This window comes from Polypterus senegalus, chromosome 10 (assembly GCF_016835505.1).
Source record: "Polypterus senegalus isolate Bchr_013 chromosome 10, ASM1683550v1, whole genome shotgun sequence".
NCBI classification, from domain to species: domain Eukaryota; kingdom Metazoa; phylum Chordata; class Cladistia; order Polypteriformes; family Polypteridae; genus Polypterus; species Polypterus senegalus.
Window position 1 is genome coordinate 4,451,194 of NC_053163.1, and position 15,628 is coordinate 4,466,821.

The following is a 15,628-nucleotide window of genomic DNA, read 5'->3' on the forward strand; positions in this document are numbered from 1 at the left end:
CGGCGGCGCTGCATTTCTTGCTGACCACACTGACTATGCCTTTGCTCTAGAGGGTCTCCCAGGTATTAGGCTCCCCTCTTATGGCCTCTTCAGAGTGACCACCTTTGGCTCCATCTGCTGCTCATAGAGTTTTCTTTGGATTTTGCCATCTGTTTCAGGAGGGCATCCTAATCATGAACTACATATGTGGCAGACACCAAGGACCCAAGTTCACATATCAGAATGGGCCCCTTGATAATGGCTGTGAAGACTAAATCCCTGTCAGGATCTGTCCCAGTTATGAGTAATTGGTTGGGAGCGAGAATCCCGTCTTGTGCAGAAGAGGCTCGCTTTGGGAACAGCAGGGCCCCTCACACTCAGGTCAGTTCCTCGTTCAGTTGATTTGCATACAGAGAGGACTTCCTGAGTGAAACCCAAAGCAAACCTCCGAAATGTAACATCTTAGAAAATCAGGACAGGTGACAGAGAAAGTCTTTACTGGGGCATCGTGGGCCAGCACTGGAACCTAACAGCCAATGTCAAGTAATACATTAAACCTGTGACTTCTGTCATGGCTACAGAAAAGTAGGCTTAGTAAAGCGAGGAGTAAAGTGAGCGTACAGAATATGTTGTCAGCTGTGACGGGGGTGCAAGCAGGACAACGCTGATAGGAGGTGCAATTACACGAAAACAACAGCAACAGCAGCATTTATTTATTTAGCACATTGTCGTACAAACAATGGGCTCAAAGTGCTTTACATGATGAAGAAACAGAAAAAAGAGACAATAAATAATTAAAATTAGGAAACACGAATTAACATAGAATAAAAGTAAGGTCTGATGGCCTGGGAGGACATAAAAAATAAATAAATAAATAAAATCTGCAGGGGGTCCGAGGCCACGAGACCACCTGACCAGCCCCTTCTGGGCATTTAACCTCACATAAATGACCTCAATCGGTTCTCATGGAACTCTGGGTAAAACACTTTGGGCTTCACCTGAACTGTGATCCCCTTCAGTTTCATGACGTTTGGGAACCCTTTGTGTTATATGCAAGGTTGGATGTCTGTAGTATTAGAAGCCATTTATTGTTGTTTCCTGAAATGTTCTTATCTTCCATGCTCATTGTGGGCGGGGCCCCAGCCCAGGAGGTGGGGCCACCCTGATGTCACTGCTATGGGATTCTCCTATTGGCTATGAAAGGCAGAGAGCTGGTGAGATTCAGCAGTGGTGCACTGAAGTGTGTTGGAGTCTCGTGTGCCTACTGCGTCCTTTGCTGATTGCTGGTTTATGGAGTTTTCTGCCAGTGTATTTGATTTACTCGTTGGATTAGTGTTTTTCTTGGATTGCCTTTTGGGCAACTCCTTTTTGCTTGGTGGATCATTTTTGTTACTTTATCCATCCATTTTCCAACCCGCTGAATCCGAACACAGGGTCACGGGGGTCTGCTGGAGCCAATCCCAGCTAACACAGGGCACAAGGCAGGAACCAATCCCAGGCAGGGTGCCAACCCACCACAGGACACACACCAAGCACACACCAGGGACAATTTAGGATCGCCAATCCACCTAACCTGCATGTCTTTGGACTGTGGGAGGAAACCCACACAGACACGGGTAGGACATGCAAACTCCACACAGGGAGGACCCAGGAAGTGAACCCAGGTCTCCTAACTGCGAGGCAGCAGTGCTACCACTGCGCCACCGTGCCGCCCTGTTACTTTATTTTTATTTTAAAAAATCATTATTTTTAAAAATTCCTTGTCTTTTTTAGTCTGCAAGCCAGAGTTGTCATGGTTTCTCCCTCTTGCAAGGCATTTTTGATATTTTTCAGAGCTTTAAAGTACATTTTAAACTCTAAACCCATTTTTAGGGTCAGTCAGGCCTGCAGCTAGTTGTTGGGGGTGAGCTGGTCCAGTGTGGGACTGTCCTGGGTTGCCCTGTGACAGTATTGGCCTGTTTTGTGGCTGGTGTTGGAGGCCTCATTCTGTTTTGCTGTTTGTGACTACAACTTATAACACTTTGGAAGTGGTAATTCCTCCTAAAAGTGTGGTCTCATCTTCAATTAAGTCTCAATAATAGTCAAAAACAATCTGCTTAAACCAATGCCACCCAAACAATTGAACATATGTGCTATGAATTGCACTCTTTTTAAATTGACTTTTTGATTCAAACATTATGAACAAATTCAATTGCAATCAGTTATTTGCTTTAGACTCCATTTTCATTGTTTCTTTTCACATCTTTACACGCTCGTGGATGATCATTACACCACATTGCTTCCGATTGTTATGGACATGATAAGTGTGCCCAAGGACTATCACGAGCAAAGGGACACCAGAGGCCTCATGCATAAAACCTTTGTGATAGACGGCCGGCAGCTCAATCCGGTCGGGACGTCCCAGCGCGGGAAGAATGGAGAAGGGCAGCCTTTCTAGGACACTGCATTCCCCCAGCATGATAGGTGGCAGCTCCCCTGGACAGCAACTGTGCCCCGGTTTCCCTCAGGGCATCATGGGACATGGAGTCCATCTTCTCAGCCCTGTTGGGAGCTAATAAAAGACCTGGGGGACTCCTATTTTCCCTACAACCCAGAAGTACTTCGGAGTCACGAGGACGGAAGCCCACAGTACTTCTGGGATGCTTGAGAACTGATGATGTGGCATTTGACCTGGAAAAAGAGAAAGGGGCACTTCCAGGTCATGGACTATTTAAAGGACTGGTGAAGACCCCTCAATGGTATGCTATGCGTACATAAGAAAGTGCTTATTCTGCAGCAATTAGAATATGTAGACAAAAAACTTAAAAACTCCATGCTTTGTGTAATTTAAATATTGTTAATAGTGTTTCTGTCCTTTTTTGTAACAAGGACTGAATTTTAAGTTGTTTCAGATGTCCTAGTGCTGTCCTCTTGGATTTGTGTGTTGAATTGAAGCTGACACTACAGAGGCCATCATGCGGAAATTATGCAATCCTTGTTCTGTTGCAGGTTTTGGATAATCGTGAGAATGTGACTGACGTGTCATTGAACAATGCAATGAAACAAGATTTTCTGTTCACTTCATTGTTATACTGCCTGGAATTATCAACACGAAAAAAAGCCTGCCTAGGACTCATGGATGTTCGAAACATTTCAAAATGTTAAGCCAAAATCCACGCCAAGTTAGTGTTATAAATCCTGAGTTTTGCTTAAGAAATGACTTATGCACATTTCCAAACATAAAAACGTTTTATACATGAGGCCCCTGGAGATGATAAAGACAAAGCTGAGATGATCCTTGGTCAAAGCCAGGAAGACAATTAGAACTGAACCAACAAAACCAAAGGGCAAAGACAAAACTGGACGTCAGAAACATAGCCGGTCAAACCCAAAATCCTGGACGATGATACAAGACAAGATCCTTATGGAGACTTGCCAGTGGCCACGACTTTAACAGCAAAAAATAATCAGAAGTTGTGCAGGCCACGTCAACTGACTCCCTAATGGGATGTGAGGGGTCACAGTTACTCTTATTCACAAAACTTAGAAAAAATCAATGATATAGGATGTGGAGTGTCATTGTATGTTATTTCGAGGTTGCTCATCGTGAGTAAGATCATGTTTTGATATTTGGTTCTTTACCGGTGGTCCTAGCCCTCTAAGGGTCGCTCCCAGAAGGTTAAAAATGACAAATTTCAAACATAAGCTTGTGGGGTATCCTTTCAGACTGTTTCAATGTCAGCAATTATACATTATGTTATTTTCATTTTTTGATCCTTTCCTGAGGGTCTAGCTCCCTTTGGACTTCTGTCAGAGGGTGAAAAGTGATATGTTTCTGTTACAATTGAAAATATTTAGACTTCAAAAGTTTTCATTGAGGCACATATTTAAATATTTCAAATATCTGACACAACTATGTTATTGTTATATTATTATGTTATAATTATGTGAATTTCCCCTTGGAATTAATAAAGTATCTATCTATATATCTATCTATCTATCAACTATTCTTGTTTATTATGTATCATGACATTTCTTATTAATTTATGTTAATTCAGACAGTGTTTATTTTTCACTTTCTATTTTGACCTATCAACTACTATTTTTCAACCTCATGATGTAGTGTTTAGTATTCCTCTAAGTCAGAATTATTGTACTTATGATTCCCTTATTTATCCATTTTGCCCATTACTTTAGTCTTTTTTTAATTAATTTTTTTGTAAAATGTTTATTTTGAGCCAGAAAGTCTCTGAAGTGACACGACCCATCATCTCACTTGCTAAGTTTAGTCTTCTTCTTGTCAAACCTGAACAGAGCAAAAGTATGTGAGCTAAAATGAGGGGGCACATCCTTCATCCATCAAACAGAGAGAGAGAAACATTACAAGTGTGAGCACTAGAGGGCACCGTCGCTCCTCAAACCCAACAGACAGAGAGACAGACACTGAGGACTCAAGTTTAAAGTGCCAGGAGCGTCTTTATTTATGCCAGGCTCTTTCTAATTCTCTCTAGCACCACAGCCACAAGTAAATAGGCAACTCTGCCCCCAATTATTCTTTCTTTCTTTCTTTCTTTCTTATCTTTCTTTCTTTCTTTCTTTCTTTCTTTCTTTCTTTCTTTCTTTCTTTCTTTTCTCCTCCACACCTCCCAGCTAGTGTTGTCCACCTTCCACCCGACTCTGGCTTCCTGACTGGTGTCTGCTGGCCCCTTTTATAAGGCAGTGCCCCAGGTGCTCGTTGATGTATTTTCGGCAGCACCTCCGGGTGTGGCAGAAGAGCTGCTCTCCAGGGCTCATTAGCTGCTTCAGCACCCCCTGGCGGTGCCCACGTATCCCAACAGGGCTGTGTTCAACTACATCCCCCATGAGGGGGGACTGCCACCTAGCGCTCTGGTGAAGGTATTGCTCTGCCTACACTTCCTCCCTGGACCCTTCCAGTGTGGGGGTGTCCCGACCGGGCAACAGCCTTAGCCATCTGTTACACCAGCAAAGGGAACCTAAAAGATGGCACTTAACAATGTCACAGTTAACAGAAAGAAAAATAAAACAGAAAAGAAAAAAACAAAAACAAAAAAAACAGCCAACATCCTGGTGCCCTTGGCACTCACTGCACTCTTCACTTCACGCAGTTGTCGCTTGTATTTAAAGCTGCACCTTTGATGGCCTCCTGTGTGACCCTGATGATCCTGTCTTGATAGATGTGCCAGATTTATGTTGTGCAGCACAGTTTAGTGGCAGGTCATCAGAACTCAGTCCAGGTAATTCTCCTTTTTCTTATATCATCCTAGTTGGTGTTTACCAGCTTGTGACCCACAGGTTCCTCCATTCTGTGTCTGGTAACACCAACACAAGATGAACTTGAAAGGTTAATCCGCAGCAGCTGACTAATGTCCTCCTCTGTCACAATTTCAGGTAGACTTCAAGACATTGTTGGGTATCCACGTTCAGCTTTGTCAGGACCGTTCAGGGACCCGTCGGTCGAAACAAGCGGGTCCAGTCACACCCTTTGGTCTTCCACATCTCTGGCATCGAGAAGACTTTGATTGAAGATTCAGTCCTCGAGCTTTAAGTTCTTAAACTCCTCCAAGAGGTCCTCTTTGCCATATAAATGTATCAGGTTAGCCTAAAGAAGCATAAAGAAAGTTATTATATACTGGATATGCAGGCAGGAGGGTGAGTGGCACTCTAACAATTCAATTCATTTCAATAATAAAAGAAAAGAAATATTTTGAACAGAAGGAATCTCTTCAGCCGTGTTCACCTGATGTACTGACCGACTTCACAATTTTCTTTATAAAACATCAGTATAATAAATGGTGGGGCTTAAAAGAATACACCACCTAAAAATGGCCGTGTCTGTATTTGTTATATACAGTATGTGTTGTTTATGGCGGATCTCATATTTTCATGGAAGATGAAGATAACAAAATTCTTGACATAATGAGCTTGAATCAAATTAAAAACCAGGGACAACAATATCAACAGAAAAAATCTCACATTACTCGTGTCACGTAATCCACATGTCAGGTATCCAGTAATATGCTGACAAGAACCTGAACGCATTTAATTGGCTAAAATATCTTGAAATGAGAAAACTGCAAAATCATCTTGTGAATGATAGAGAAGCCCATTAATGAGACTGAGCCACTAAACAGAAGACCTGCGTCCATCCTAACTGTGGACTGGTAGTAGTGGTGGTGGTGGTGGGAGTTATGATGGGAGATCTGCAGTTCACACTAATATTCTTACTTGCATGTCCTAAGGAGGGAAGTGTGACTGTGGTGAGGTCTGCGGTAGGAGTGATGGAGGTGGGATTACATCAGGGATCGGCTCTGAGGCCTTTCTTATTCACAATGGTGATGGACAGGCTGACAGACGAGATTAGACAGGAGACCCCGTGGACTGTGATGTTTGCTGATGACATTGTGATCTGTAGAGATAGTAGGGAGCAGGCTGAGGAGACCCTGGAGAGATGGAGATCTGCTCTAGAGAGGAGAGGAATGAAGGTCAGTAGGACCACCACGACAGAATACATGTGTGTGAATGAGAGGGAGGTCAGAGGAATGGTGAGGATGAGGGGAGGAGAGTTGGCTAAGGTGGATGAGTTTAAATACCCGAGATCAACAGTAAAGAGTAACGGGGATTGTGGAAGAGAAGTGAAAAAGAGAGTGCAGGCAGGGTGGAGTGGGTGGAGAAGAGTGTCAGGAGTGATTTGTGACAGACTGGTACCAGCAAGAGTGAAAGGGAAGGTCTATAGGACGGTAGTGAGACCAGCTGTGTTATATGGGCTGGAGATGGTGGCACAGGAGACAGAGCTGGAGGTGGCAGAGTTAAAGGTGATAAGATTTGCATTGGGTGTGATGAGGAAGGACAGGATTAGAAACGACGACATCAGAGGGTCAGCTCAGATGGGACAGTTGGGAGACCGTCAGAGTCAGAGAGACGAGATGGAGTTGGTTTGGACATGTGAGGAGGAGAAATGCTGGGTATATTGGGAGAAGGGTGCTAAGGATAGAGCTGCCAGGGAAGAGGAAAAGAGGAAGGCCTAAGAGGAGGTTTATGGATGTGGTGAGAGAGGACATGACAATGATGGGGTGACAGAACAAGATGACGAGGACAGGAAGAGATGGAAGAAGATGATCAGCTGTGGCAACCCCTAATGGGAGCAGCCAAAAGAAGAAGAAGATGTCCAACCAACATGAAACTTATTACAGTTTTACAAGATGACAGATATTTGGTAGCTAGGGTGACCAGATTTAAGTTTGTGACAAAGAGGACACTTGGCAGTGGGTCGAGGGGGCACCATGGCCATGTGAATGCATACAAATATGTCCACAGTAATGGCTACTGGGCTATAATGTGATAAATAATAAGAATTAGTTTCAATAGTTTGAAATTTTCTTAATTGTTGAATGAAGTTGACGAATCTGAGCAGGCAGAGAATTCCGGAGTGGCGGAGCGCCGTAAGAAAAAGCTCAGGATCTCATAGAACAAATCTGAATGAGTGGCACAGAAAGTAAAGATGTGGGTGAGGAAGGGAAAGAAGTCAGTAAACGATCACGGAGATGGGCAAAAGCAAGACTGTGGAGAGCTTGAAATATTAAGAGCAGTATTTGATAGTGTATACGGTAGTAGACAGGGAGCCAATGAAGGTGGAAGAGAATCGGTGCGATACGCTCAGTGGACTTTGAACAAATGACTGTCCTAGAGGCAGAATGTTGTATAACTTGGAAACGATGTGCACGCTTTATAGGGATGCCAGACAAAATGGCATTATGTGTGTGGTAACTAAGGAGTTAACCGAAACCTCAGTGGTATGTTTTGTCGAAACTGGATGAAGTCTAGAAATATTTCAAGGATGAAAAAAAGCGATCCTAGAAGCATTATTTCTGTTAATATTATTTAATATTATTTATGTCTCTGTTATAAAAAAAATCTTGGAATGCTTGGAAGAAGACAATACGTGATCTTCTCAGAAGACAATTTGACATCCCACGAGAGACACTTTAACGTCACATGAGACAAGGCAATGAGACAAAAGGACAGCTGCTGTACAGGCTTTTAAATGATTGACGTGCAGTGCGACAAGCAGAACATGCAGTTCGGCAGCAGCAGCAGCAAGACAGCAGCTGATCCAACTGCAACTCCTCAGCGTGCGTTCAGCTCCACGCCCCATTTCACAAAGCAAGCAGCAGAAGCGTGAAGTGGCTGGAGCGTAGAGCGTCTTGCTCCCCCTAGTGAGAATAAAAGTAAAGCTACTATCCAAAAAGTCACCTAAACACTTGAGCTGTATGTGTTGTTTATCAAAACTAGAGAATTGTTAGCCTTAGCAAGTACAGATTTAGTACCGACAAGGAGTACTTCTGTTTTAGTACTGTCTAAGTGAGGAAAATTATGAGTCATCTATAACTTTGTGTCCTGGAGACATGCAGTAAGAATATTAGGAGGAAGAAAAGAAGTAGATTCATTATTTAAGTAAAGCCGTGTGTCATCAGCGTAACAGTGAAATTGAATCCCATGGTGCAGAAGTATATTACCTATAGGAATAATATAAATAAGGAAAAGTAGAGGCCCCAGCACCGGGCCCTGTGTTACTCCCTGTGTAATACTCTCCGACCTTAAGCCCTTCACCTGAACAAGCTGTCTTCTATCAGTAAGATAAGAGGAAAACCAAGGCCACAAACTCCAAAACTTGCTAAACATTTAAAACGAATCTAACGGGACATACTGTAGCATCAAATGCAGAACTGAGAACCAGAAGTACAAGATTTGTTAAAAGTCCCATGTCTGCCGCCTGGAGAAGATCATTTATAATTAAATTAACCATAAGGACTGATCGAGATCATTTATGTTAGGTAGAATGCCTGTTGGGGGCTGGAGGGTCTCGTGGTCTGGAACCCCTGCAGATTTTTTTTTTTTTTTCCTCCTGCCGTCTGGAATTTTTTTTTGTTTTTTTCTGTCCTCCCTAGCCATCGGACCTTACTTTTATTCTAGTTTTGCCTAATTTTATTTTTATATTTTTTCTTTTTATTCTCTTTCTTCATCTTGTACAGCACTCTCAGCTCCATCATTTGTATGAAAGTGTGCTCTACAAATAAATGTTGTTGTAATTTTGACCAAAGCAGTTTCAGTGCCATGTTGTGAATGAACACCATATTGAAACTATTCAAACTGTTTATTTTTTGAAAGATGGGACTGAAGTTAAGTAGCAACTGTCTTTTCAATAATGGTTGTTATAAATGGAAGATTATATATAGGCTGGTAATTACAAAAATTTTCAGGGCCTAAACCAAGTAATTTCAAACTTGGTGTATATGAAGCCATTTTCAATGAAAGAGGAAACATGTCAATGATAAGGGAAGAGTTAATTACAGAGGATATCAAAGGAGAAATATAAGGCATACAAAACTTAACAAGACTAGTAGGTATGGGTTCCAGCTGACAAGTAGAGGAATTGGATTTGTTCTAAGCTCAGAAATATCATTTTCAATTGGCTCCATATATAAACTGAGCCCAGTGCATGTGGGGTGTGAGCCTGTGTGGCCTCGTGCCAACACCACTGTGGGCTCCCCTCAAGTCCCATTCCCATCTTCCTCATTTATCTTTACCTTCTTAAATGTTTGGATCGTGTTGTCAGAGAAGACGTTGGCTTTCACCAGATCCTCCACCTGTCAGAGAGACACAATTGCATACAGGGGTGGGTATACAGAGCACATTTAAGAGCTGGCACAATTCAGTCACTCATTTGTTGGGCAAGTAAAGCTGCTGGTGGCACGGCCTCTCTGACTTTGAAAATCATTTACTGTCTGTCCCTAAGTAGGTTCTTCTGAGTTCCTCACCTCCTACTATCAGTGAGCCCACATTATGTCATCCATCTCACACTTTATCGCACATTTCTGCCAACTGGTGGCCGGCACTAAGGCATGCATGATTCTAGGCATAAAGCTACAACATTTGAATACTTTTGACAATATCAGGCCAATCACCTCAACCGTAATCCATCCATCCATCCATCCATCCATTATCCAACCCGCTATATCCTAACTGCAGGGCCACGGAGCCAACACAGAGAGCAAGGCAGGAAACAAACCACGGGCAGGGCAACAGCCCACCGCAGGACCTAAATCCTATTCACCTAATTTATCAGAAATGAATTGTGAAGGCTCTCCGGTATCATAATCCACACTACTTGGTCACTTATATGGTTTTCTATGAGAAGAAAAACATTCTAATGTTTGTGTGAAACTTCGCTTTAGCAAATTTCTATTTGTGCCCCTGTGTTCTTGTTGAAGGCTCCATTTTATAGTATCAGGTAAGATCCACCACCCTCTATCCCTTTAATCATGGCACCTCTTAACCTCCATTTGAAGAGGCTGGTCACCTTAGTGTATTTGGTCAACATCTTCCTGCCACCCAAAATTAGCGAAACCTTCTTTTCCCCAATTAGTTGCAGAGACTTCAGCTCTCTTTCTGTTCCGGTGTTGAGGATGTGTAGGAGTTTCTCCTCAAGTCTATTCAGAACTTCCTTATCCAGTGGTAATGAATCCTGGTCTTCTGATGCCTGAGACTCGAGGCTCGGGTTCTGGAGAACAGAAAGTAGAAAATCAGTTAGTCAGTCTGGGCCTCCATACCTAAAAGAGTTCACAGGGGTAACCTGTCATCCCACCACACCCCCCTAGATCATCTACGTCACCTAGAACTGAGAAAGATCATACTATGAAGAAGTGGATGAGTTTAATATCGAGGCCACATACTGGATTACTGGGTAAAGATGATGAGAGTCGTCCTCTCTGTGGATGAACACCTAACAGGTTACATCATCACTTGGATGGCTTCATAGATTAGACTCTGTCACTTGCATTGCTTCCTCAACTGTTGTCACATCACTCGTGTAAAACAAGAAAGAAAATGATTTGGACGGAAGGCTTTCATTTATGTGGGAGCCGCAGTGCTTTGTAGTACTTGCAAGGTGGACTAAGGGGATCGGTGCTCCTGTTCTTGAACCCTCGTTAGAGCCTTACCTTAGAAAAGCTGGCGTGTAATGTTAAGAGGCACCTAAAACTAAATAGGTGCTACACAAAAACAGCAAATAGTGCGCAAATATGTAATAGGAGTACGGAAAAAAGCTCCAAAACTACATCTGAGAGTGCGACCGATAAAGAGAAAGACAGAGTATGGAACATTAAATCTTGGAATTCTAATTAATAGCCATCAGAGCACGGGGTGCCATGTCAAAAATTAAAAGAAGAGAGTCTGAGTCTTCAGCTGTCTGTTGTGGGCGAGGAAGAGAAGGAGGAAAGGAATAAAGAATATTCAGAAACTACGACTACGATTATTAAAGTTTTACTCTGCTGGCCTCACTCTCTAACTCAGGGGTGAGGTTTGATTTTTGTTAAACTTGACTTGTTTGTATGGAATGCTATTGGATTTTAATACAATCAATAAAATGTCTAAAAAATAAAAACTTTAATTCTAACACCCAAATATTTTTGCAATATAACATATTTAGAGATAAAATGTTCTTCACTAGAGATAAAGCCAGCTTAGTACTTGTAAGATGTCCACTTCACCATCAAATGATCTTTCCAAACCATCTCAGCTGTCAACAATAACTCTCTAGGCAGGCATCGTCACGTACTGGGCAGGCCCTTAGTATAAAGTCCTATTAAATGTTAAATATGGCCCCTCAACAGGACCGTGTCGTTAGCATTTGGCTTGTAAAACATAAATGCTGAATGAAGAATTTTCTAAAATAAAAGATTTATTTTCAAAAATTCTCTGCAGTACATGAAGCTCCAAAGTGAATGAAAGTCCCCACAAGAAGTTGCCTTAACACAATAAAAGCAATCCAAGGAGAGCAAGTCCAAAAGCTACAAATCCAGTGGGCGAAGTGAAAAACAGAGCATAGAAGTGAAATAAACATCAATAAATTTACAAATTCACAATAATAAAAGAATTCATCAACACAACTAAGCTCATTCAATGAACCGCAAGGGACTGTGTGCTCACTTGGCCTTCATAGGGGTATGCCCAGTAACCTTGATGGTGATGGACAGATGGCTTCACCTGTTGGGCAGTGTTGTACATGAACTAGTTAGTTCAAAAGAGCGCCTTCATTGATCAGGCTCATTTTTATAAGAATGGTGAACTTAACGTAACGTATTTGTGAGTGAAGAAGTTCAGTGTGAGCGAGTTCAGTTTTAGGTGACATTCTGGATCTGGTTTAGGTCCTGATTAAATGTTTTGCCTTACCCAGTAATGTAAGGGTGGAGCTGAATCCAAATACGGTATACGGAAAAGCACAAATAGTGGATTTTTAAGAATATTTATTTCGTACAAATTTTTCTGCCATTTATTTTTAATTGGAAATAATAACGTAAAATAAAATCAGTGGCGTCTCTATCTGCTTGCTTGTGATTAAGCTGCACCCCCACTGACACGAGCAGGCGGTGAAGCTCCGCTTTCGCTTTTAGGAAAACGTTGGACTTCACGAGGCCAGTTTATATTTTCCCTCGTTGGACATGCAATATGTGACGTGAATTTTGACTGGCAGTGTAAAAAGGTTAGTTCACCGAACACGCGGGTTCCACAGTCACCATTTGTGTCACACGGTTGGTAATTTATATGTATGCTTGCATCAGTTTAATTTCTTTCTTGACCAGGAGGGTATTAGCATATATGGTTTTACGTGTTTGTTGCTGGGTAGAACCCAATAAAGTGTATTTAAATACAAAAGTCTTCATAATTATTGTATTTTATTCAAGAACACTGTGATAGCCTAATATAAGACAAGCAAAATAGAAAACAGTAAACTCATGGGTCATTACAAAAATACAAAATGAACTGAACATGAAGTAGTTCAAAATTGAAATGGTGAACTATGAACGTGAATTTATTCATTTTAATCAATGTGACCTGAACTTTGAGCTCGTTCTTGTGAGGTGTGAACTTGCACACCACTGCTGATGGGGAACCACTCAGAAAACACAAGGAATACGGTAACACCAGCATGGATACATACAAAACTCAAAAGTAATGACAGAATATTGCAAATAATTCACAAAAGTGGCCACATTAACAGAAACAAATGAGTCAAACATGAGCAAAAAAAGACACAAAAGGTGAATTTGAAGACCAGACAGAGGAGGAGCCCCCTGGCTGAAATATAACAGGTATGTCATGTGGACAGAATGGTGGCAAAGTGACAGGTATGCTGTTGTCAACCTAATGCAGACACTCGACAAGTAAGCGGAGACATTGTGTCCTCATGTTTCGTATCCAGGATGGTTAAAAACAAAGGGTTTGTTGACCAACTTCAATATGGTGTCTTGTTAACCCTAAACGTACCGACAGTAGATGTGAGTGTACTGGTGCTCGTTCACATCTGATGTGCATTATGTGATGCACGTAACACAAGATTTTTTATCGCAGACATTTTTGAAAGTGTTTGCTGTTGTTCGCTGTTGATCATCATGGACACCTGCTATGTCGCCGGTTCTCAACCTGTGGGGCGCAACCCAGTAACAAAAAAGGGGGCGCAAAGAAGTGAAAAAAAGAAAATGAGAATCGAAAATATGAAAAATACATCCATTGAAACCAAAACAAATGAACTTAAACTACATTCTGATACTAGAAAAATAGGGTTAGATAGATGTCGATAAAAGTTAAGTAGGTATAATAAAACGTGTAGTGGTGTACCAGCAGCAAAAAATATAGGAATACATTTTATTAGGGTTTCATAAAAAGGTAAGTGGGGGTGCGATTAAAACTGTTATGAAAACTCGGGTCGTAAATACGTAAAGGTTGAGAAACGCTGTGCTATGTCACAAACTTTGTTAACTTCTTTAAAGACAATCTCGTCCTTTCTTCCTCTAGGCATATGATACGTCAAATTCACCCAGTGTGGGCCGCTATTATCACATCCATTCTTAGAGGGCTAGAACTACTGGTAAAGAATCAAAAATCAAAAATACAATTATATTCGCGGTTAGCAACCTCGAAATAGAATTCAACGACACTTCACATCAATTTATTATCAATCTCCATTTTATCAAAGTTTTGGAAAAGGTGGAGGAAGGAAACTTTGACCCCTAATACCCGCCTGGGGACGGCTCACGTGGCCAACACAACTTTAAGTCCATCTGATCTTTTTTGCTGATGACGATTCAATTGTTTAACTTTTTATGACAAGCGTGTCATTTTCTGCAGAAAAAGTGGACCAATAATGGCCTACAAATGAGGACTTGTCGAGTCTGGAGGGCCTAAAATATGGTGGGTGTTTTGACGTGTTGAATGGTATGTCATATGTGGGTTTTTTTCTTGTACTGTTGAGTCAGGAGATGCTGGACGAGAAACACTGAGCAGATTTCAGAGCATTCGGCTGTAATTCTTATGAACACAAATGTGCTTCTCCCCCATTGAGTTACAGTTGTGGCACCAAAGAAACGTCCAAGGTGCCCAGATGTTAATTAAAGGGACATGGTAGTGATTATGAAGAAGAGACCAACATGGACACAGGATGATCTACCATCTCCTTACGTTATGTAGCTATCGCTTCAGATACCTGAATTTCAGATCCATCCTGGAGCAGTGAGGGGGGACACTCATCAGGGATGGTTTCTTCTTCCTTGGGGTTCTCTTCATTTCCTGAGGAGCTTTTGGAGTCACCTGTCAAACAAAAACACAACTGTTACTGACTGTAAAAGCAACAAGCGAGAATTTCCACCATTAAGACATCAGCTGAGGCCTGACGAGAAGAGAATCCTGGGCACTGCACAACATGCCGACACACACACATGACATGTGCTAACAGGTGTTGCTGCAGATAAGCACATAAATGAAGGCCCTCTGCTTACCAGCCCTGGGCACAGGGAGTTTCTGACGCTGTAGCCGTCTGTTTTCATGAGCGCGCTTAAGAAGGTTTTTGGCCTCGTTGTTAAAACAACACCGTTCAAGGACAGCGACCATTACACGGACCGCCTTGGCTTCAGTGCAGGAGCGGATGAGCAGGTCTGCCAGGCTGTCTCTGTCTTCCGCTTCCTCAATCACCGCACGAGGAATTTTGGCGCCGTCTTTCAGCACATGGTCGCTCAGCCTGCCTCTGAAGCTCCTCAGGTGTGAGGTCTCCAGTTCATTGAGCGACTGCAGAAGGAGGTCCCGGACGGTAGATGCCATGTTGGCTCCTTTGCTGTGCAGTTGTATAAAATCCTAATGTCAACCATTAGATTGGCCCACTGGTGAGGCACATGGCACTGATCTCTGTTCAAATCCCACTAGTCTATGAGGTTTGTTTGGTCAAATTGAATAATCAGCCAATAAGATTTCTCTTTCTTTTTTGAACCAATGAACTTGCAGGATGTCCTGCCTTGTCCTGCACCCTAAATAATGTGATTGGGGCTTGGAGAGGAAGTCCCTCCTTGTACATGGCGTCAGTAGGTGGAGGCAGGGAGATGTAGTTTTTAAGGGCATTGAGGAGAAGGGGAGAATACGTAAGAAGGAATGGCAGCACCTGAGGAGAAGTGGGAAGGCTTTGGAGGATGTGAATCACACAGCAAGAGTGCCAGGGAGGTTTGGAAGATTGGAGAACCTGGTGAGAAAGCAAAAGGAGTATCGAGTGGAGGTGAACCACATTAACATTAACATGCGTAAACCAGCCTGGGTGAAGGTGCAGAGG

The 15,628-nt window shown here is 42.3% G+C and overlaps 1 protein-coding gene across 1 annotated transcript; it reads right to left on the reverse strand.

The window, feature by feature from the left end:
• Positions 1-4,599: 4,599 nt before the first annotated feature.
• On the reverse strand, positions 4,600-15,238 carry LOC120536566 (kinesin-like protein KIF22). Its single transcript, XM_039764949.1, has 5 exons — positions 14,811-15,238; positions 14,519-14,622; positions 10,337-10,537; positions 9,564-9,623; positions 4,600-5,578 (listed from the first exon to the last, which is right to left on the reverse strand). The coding sequence occupies exons 1-5, from the start codon at positions 15,127-15,129 to the stop codon at positions 5,507-5,509; spliced, it is 756 nt and encodes a 251-aa protein (XP_039620883.1). The 5' UTR covers positions 15,130-15,238; the 3' UTR covers positions 4,600-5,506.
• Positions 15,239-15,628: the final 390 nt, after the last annotated feature.

What these genes read in the sequence shown, in the direction of transcription:
- LOC120536566 (XM_039764949.1), bottom strand. Translation starts at nt 15,129, where the DNA reads ATGGCATCTACCGTCCGGGACCTCCTTCTGCAGTCGCTCAATGAACTG. An exon ending in AGGATGGATCTGAAATTCAG is followed by an intron (nt 10,538 to 14,518) that starts GTATCTGAAGCG and finishes TCTGTTCTCCAG; the next exon opens with AACCCGAGCCTCGAGTCTCA. An exon ending in TGTTGACCAAATACACTAAG is followed by an intron (nt 9,624 to 10,336) that starts GTGACCAGCCTC and finishes TCTCTCTGACAG; the next exon opens with GTGGAGGATCTGGTGAAAGC.